General features: G+C 42.8%; 1 protein-coding gene across 8 annotated transcripts in view; it reads right to left on the bottom strand.

The window, feature by feature from the left end:
* LOC108228658 (cingulin-like protein 1) overlaps positions 1-6346 on the bottom strand; it is a 29328-nt gene that overhangs the window by 5875 nt on the left and 17107 nt on the right. For 5 of the 8 annotated variants that reach the window (XM_037979313.1, XM_037979315.1, XM_037979316.1 and 2 more), the window contains 6 exons: positions 3185-3676; positions 1990-2280; positions 965-1057; positions 403-567; positions 225-329; positions 89-147 (listed from right to left, as the gene is read on the bottom strand). In XM_037979313.1, the coding sequence (XP_037835241.1) occupies positions 89-147; positions 225-329; positions 403-567; positions 965-1057; positions 1990-2280; positions 3185-3676 (1205 nt within the window). The remainder of the gene's footprint in view (positions 1-88; positions 148-224; positions 330-402; positions 568-964; positions 1058-1989; positions 2281-3184; positions 3677-6346) is intronic. The other 3 variants (XM_037979318.1, XM_037979319.1, XM_037979314.1) reach the window with 2 other exon arrangements.

Below are 6346 nucleotides of genomic sequence, written 5' to 3'. Positions count from 1 at the left end.
TAGCGGTCTATTACCAGGGTGTTACCGGACCTGTAACAACTTCCAAGTTTGCCAGAGAAGAAGAGGTGAAGACGGAGGTTAAAAGTACCTGATCTGGTTCCTCTCCTTCTCCATCTCCACGCTCTCTGCCTCCAGGAACTGGTTCCGCTACAACAAAAACCAGACATGATGAGAACACAGTTCTTCAGACAGATACATGCTCACCCGCCTCAGATGAAGTTTACCTTCTGACAGGTGTCCAGCTGTTTGGTCAGTTCTTCGATGAAGTCTTTTCTGTTGGGGGCCCCCATCGTGTTGGACCTCACACTGTAGTGAACCGGCGCCACCTGCTGGTAGAACATCAACGCGTCACGTTCATCTCACGACGCACGCGTCGCTTGTTACACGCGTTCGTAAACCTACGGTGTTGACGACCTCAGTCCTCCTCCTCATCAGGGAGTCGTAGGCGGAGAAACGAGGACGGGGGGAGGCGGTGGAGGGGGTGGTGATCCCGATGGGACTGGTGCTTCGGCTGTTGAAGGCGGGCAGGTTCAGCTCCGAGGTGGCAGGAGAGAGTCTGCCCTGGACCTGGAGGGGTGGAGGGGGCGGAGTTTAACAACCGAGAGACAAATCTGATTCTGTAAAACACTGAAGAAGCTGAAACTGGGTTTATGAAGCTAAAACCAGTAAAAAGCTAGCTAAAAGAAGCTAAAAGTAGCAGAAGAAGACTGAAACAGATTTAAAGTTTTTAAAGGAGCTGAAGAGGCCTCCGTGTAAATATTTTTAAAAGTATAAAAGTTACAAAAACCAAAAGTCCCAGCAGCTGAACGAGCCGAAAGTTTTGATAAATGAGCAGCTAAAAGTCTGCAGGAGTAACTGAGGTCGTGCAGAAAGCTATCTGCAGCAGGTAAGATATTAACTGTTCACAACAGAGCTCCACTCTAAAAGATCTGAACTGTCCCTTTAAGAGTTTTACGGCGCAAACCTTAAATTCGGACATTCGGTACGACGGATTATATTCCATGGAGGTGGTGTAGGGACTGTTGAATGCTCTGGGAGGACTGTCGATGACGCCCGCCTGCAAACAAACAAACAAACAAACGATTAATTCCTGCCAATAAACAAAAAAATCCAAATCTTCAATTCAGATGTTATAAAAATCTGCTCGTTTCAAAATAAAACAAAATGAAGCAAATAAATAAAAATCCAGGAAAATAAAAAAATATGAAAAAAAGTCTGTTTTTAATTAAGATTTAAAGTTCAAACTTGCTCCTAAATTAATTAATTGGACAATTAAACTGAATAAATTCAGTTGAATTTATTTAAAGTTATGATTCATTAAATCACAAAATAAATCAGAAATCAGAGAAATTCTGTGACTCGATTGTGTTTAAAATCTAAAGTGTGAAATGAGAAATAAAAAGTTTTAAACGTTCAGCAGGTTTTTTTGTGTAAAAGTCATAAAACCTGAAACGAAATAAAAGGTGAGAAATGATTCAGGATTCAATTCTGTGAAAACGGGACGAACGACGGAAACCTTCAATCCGCGTTTCCGCCACAAAACGGAGCTTCTCCACGGCTGCAAAAGAAAAGAAAACTAAACTTCACTCGGACGAATCTTTGTTCCTTTAACGGCCGTCTGTTAGCAAAATATCTGCAGAACCAGCGGACGGATTTAACGTTTGGAGGCAGCCTGATTCAAGATGGCCGCCACAACCTTCACAACACAAAAACGGCGCCGACACAAACGTTTCTGAACAATAAGAGCTAAAAAACTAAACAGTTTGAAACAGATTCAGTCATTTATTTTAGAATGAAATGAATTTTTTTCGGCTTCATGGCGTCTCTGGAAGGGAAATCTTTGGATTCGGAAACAAAAACTGGAAAAAGGAGAAAAAAAAGTTTCACCAAACTTCAAACGTCTTAAATCGGTTCTGGTTCTGTCCAGGAGGTGGCGCTGTTCACCAACCAGAACACTCCTCCATCACACACACACACACACAGACCCACCCGGTCAGAACCGGTGTCCCAGTCCCGGGAGGCCAGGGACTCCAGGGACCCGCGGTAGTGGTTGGCCCCCAGCCGTGTGGTCTCCCATCTGGACAGTCTGGGGCTGTTGTCCCCAAACGAGCCGCCGCCCGTCGGCCCGTTGGCCTCCCGGCTGCTCAGCCCATTGCTCCTCGGGTCGCTGTTCATCAGCAGCTGATATTTGGGGTTCTGGGTGACGGGGGTGGCTCTGGGCGTGGGGGGGTCCTCCTCCAGGGGGCTGTCGGGCTGCTTGTTAGAATCCGGCTCTGAGTCCTGGACGGCGGAGACAGAAGGGAGGGGGACATCAGCGCGGGAACAGAGGAACCGCGTGGATCTGAAGGTGTGGGATTATTGTCAATGATCACAGTGATATTAAAAAAAAAAGAAAGTTTCAGGATCAAAAGCAGGAAACAGAAAATAAAGATAAAGTGACGCCTTCATAAACAAACATATTGGCAAACATCTGTCTGCTTCTACTTCCTTTTGTCTGCTTCTACTTTTGGGAACGCCTAAACCCAACTTGGTTAAGTTTGGGAACGCCTGAACCCAACTTGGTTAAGTTTGGGAACGCCTGAACCCAACTTGGTTAAGTTTGTTAACCTTTCCTCAATATTAACCCTGATGGAAGTCTGGTTCTGTAGCTGAATCTCGTCATTTTAACACCAACGACTCGTTTTTATTCAAACTTTACGTGAATTTCGTATTTTGTTTTCTAACTCCGAACTCAGGACTTGACTCAGGATTTTAGGCTTTTTTTAACATGCAAAAAAACCAACTTAATTACGCTTTGAATTGTAAAAACCTATAACAATGCCCAGTTTATTAAAAATTACGAGTGCAAACCGACTCGGAACAACAACAACGTGCAACAGATTCACCTGTTTAGGTCGTTTTTTCCAAATTACCAGAAAAGATTTTGGTTATTTTATTAAACCAAAGACAAAAAGGCCAACATGGGACACTCTTCTAGAGGAAAAGAATCACAGATGATTTGTTAGATCTGCCAGTGAATTTGAGTCGATGCTGATTAGAAGGAATTTATGCTTTCAAGACGTGGATTGATGCTTGAATCATGCAATGCCATGCTGCTGTGATGTCATCAACCAGAGACGATGGGATCTTTTTTGATTCATGCAGACAGTTGGTCTGAAGATGATTTTATTCTTTATTTTCTTACCAAACCCATGCCAGAGTCAGCCACCGAGTCTCTACCAGAGTCTGCAGTTTGTGGTTTGCTTCGAGGTTCTGAGCGAGTCTTCTGAGTGCTGCCCCCTACTGGACAATCAATTCTGGCCGTTATCTTACTAGTCGCGGCGTGTTTCAGAGCCGACTCGGTCCCGTTCCGTTTGGTTTCTCTGAACGGATTTACAACGATGCTGGGAACTTGTTCGGCAGCACTCGGCGCAGACGGGCTGGACTTGACCGGACTCAGCTTGGGCTTCGGAAAGTTGAGGGCCTCCATGGAAGGGTACTTTACGAATCGTCTGGGGCCAGAACAGAGGCTCAGCGGCAAACTGGAACCCAAGACGTGATCGGGACCGGAGAACTTCCCGATCAGGTCTTTGACGCTGCCCGTTCGCTGCAGGTTTGAACTGCGGGACGGGCCTACAGCTGGTTGGGTGTGGATGCCCCTCCTGGCCTGCTTTCTTTCTTCTTCACTGTTAGTCAACTGAGGATTAAGTGGTGAAGAAGAGCTGGATGAGTGCTGGAAGAGGCGACCACAACAACAGACCCCCCAAAAACTACAGACATGTCAGGTTAATACTGGCTGATGTATCCATTTATGAGCATCACTTCTTCTTTCTATTGTTTATAAATCCACTAATGATTAAAACCCATCGATGTTTGAAGCTGGAAGAAGGTTTGAAGAGCTTTTTAAAACCTAAAAACAGTCCACCCCGAACTTTCCCCATGATGCTAACATGAAGCCCCTGAAGACCCGACTGATAAACTCTGAGATGTTTGAAGTTTTAAAGCCCCAAATGTCTTGGTTTGTTTAAATTTATTCATGCTGCTTCTTCACCTTTATTTACACAAAGATAAAACGGAAATAACAAAACACTAACTCAGTTTAATCCAAACCTTTAGATTCCACTGGATACAATTTAGCCAACATTAGCATCCAGCTAACGTCAACATTTTTCAAACTGCTTAAACTTTCGTGTCATCATCCTTCACCTTTATTTACTTTAAAATTGTAAGAAAAAGCACTCTGTTGTTTTAATCCAATCCATTAGATGCTACAGTTGACACTGGATGCTAATGCTAACATTAGCCACAATTGTAGCTACAGGTCAGTATTTAAAATGTAAATTTTAAAATACAAAATGTTTTCTTTTCTGTTTTCCACCTTTACAAAGTGTTAAGCAGTCCTTTATGAAGCAAACCTAAAAATACTTTTGCCTAAAATAAGGTTTTTTTATGCATTTCCCAACAATGACTGCTAACATGTCGCCCCTAAAGAAGCTAGGCTACTAAGTTTGTAACACCTTAAAATTTTACATATTTTAGTTTTGCTTAAACTATTGTATGATCCTCCTTCACCTTTATTTACACTAAGATAAGAAAAAAACAAGAATAAAACACTAATTTATTTAGAACATTTAGAAGCTAATGTAGCTAACACCGGATGCTAATTTAGCTAACATTAGCATCTGGACCGGCCAGATCGAGGATGGCTGCTGATGCAAACGGTGTTCTTCTGTTACAATATATTTTCTAAAATATTAAACTAAAAAAACAATGTTCAGGCAAAAAACTTTAAAGGATCTTCTTACATTACTTTGTTTCATTTAAATAACTGAATACAACATGGTGGTGTTTTTACTGTTTGTAGATGGTGACTGATAAGATGCCTACATAATGACGTGTGTGTGTGTGTGTGTGTGTGACATAAATCCCTCTTGAGAAACTGAAACATCTGCTCGCTCATATGAGAAATTCCCCATCCTCCCCCAACACACAGCATCCCACTTTCTCTCACAAACAGGCAGATAAACAAGATCGACAATCAAACTGTGAAATTTAAAAATCCACTTTAAAAAAAAAAAAGAGAAAGCAGAAAATGTCAGCTATTTAGGCATTTGCCAAGCCCCCTCTTGAATAAATCCGACTTTAATTAACAATCATAACATGAGAGCTGATGCCACTTTGAGAAATGAAGTGGCGAACGTCCAGAGGTTTAACTTTTCAGGCACTGGGGTCCAAAGCGCCGCGTGGCCTTAATCCAGGGACTCGCCTGAGCACCTCCCCCAGGGACAGTGAGTCGAATCTGGGGTGGGAGAGGAGCCCAGGCCTGGGAGGGTGGGATCATTGCTAATCGCTGTGGTATTAAAATGTTTACAGGCCGTGGCGGGATTAGCTCTGAGCTGTTGATTTTTAACGTTATTATTTTTGTCCTGAGAGCTGAGAGAGCTCAGTCCTGGTTTCTGAGCCCAGGAGGGTGAAAAAGGGGGGCATGCTAGCTACCGCCGTCTAATGATCTGAACAAGTCAAAATTATTTTAATTTGGCTTGATTTTGGGCTAAATCTTCCACGTGTGGTCACTTTGTAAGAAAGAAGAGGGTCACAGGAACATTTAAACTAAAAATAAAAATAATTAGATAAACTTAAATGTTTGTTAGGTAAAATGTTAAACAGCTAACTTGATAGATAGCTTGTTTGTTTGTTTTCTCCATCTCTCCATAAGTAGCTCAATGGCTAGCTTAATCGTTAGCTTGTCTGATAGCTTCATAGCTAGTTCAACCATTCACTTCGATAACTAGCTCTCCTGATAGATCGATGGCTAGCTTGTTTGATAGCTAGCTCAATGACTAGCTTCTATGATGGCGCAATTGCTAGCTTGCTAAATGGCTAGCTATACTGTTAGCCTTCTTGATTGCTCAATATTTTAAATGCTTGTTTATTTGGTTGATGGGTCAAAGGCTTCATCAATCACTAGCATGAAGTAAATATTTATTTACTTTAAGCACAAATTTTCCTCTTTACTCCACGTTAACGCCTGTGAAATCAAATACATTTATAATGTCTGACAGGTACTAAAACAAATGCAGCAACTGAACCTAAAATATTATTTTATCGTTCAACAAATTGCTCCTCTCCGTTCCACATACAGGAACAGGAAGTAAAATTATTTGGTTTGTTGTTTGTAGACACACAGATGCCCACGATTATTTTGCTGCCGTATTCCCCGCGGCCTCGCGACGGTTCAGACATATGGTGATGAGCTGAGCACCGTCTGACCCAGATATACGACAGCAATGCACCCTGGGAAATACCCCGAACGCCTCGGCGCCGTGCAGGAGAGCCCCGAGTTCGGGGGGGGGGGGGGGGGGGGGGG

Source organism: Kryptolebias marmoratus, linkage group LG14, assembly GCF_001649575.2.
Source record: "Kryptolebias marmoratus isolate JLee-2015 linkage group LG14, ASM164957v2, whole genome shotgun sequence".
NCBI classification, from domain to species: Eukaryota; Metazoa; Chordata; class Actinopteri; order Cyprinodontiformes; family Rivulidae; genus Kryptolebias; species Kryptolebias marmoratus.
This window is presented reverse-complemented; position numbering and strand designations above follow the sequence as displayed.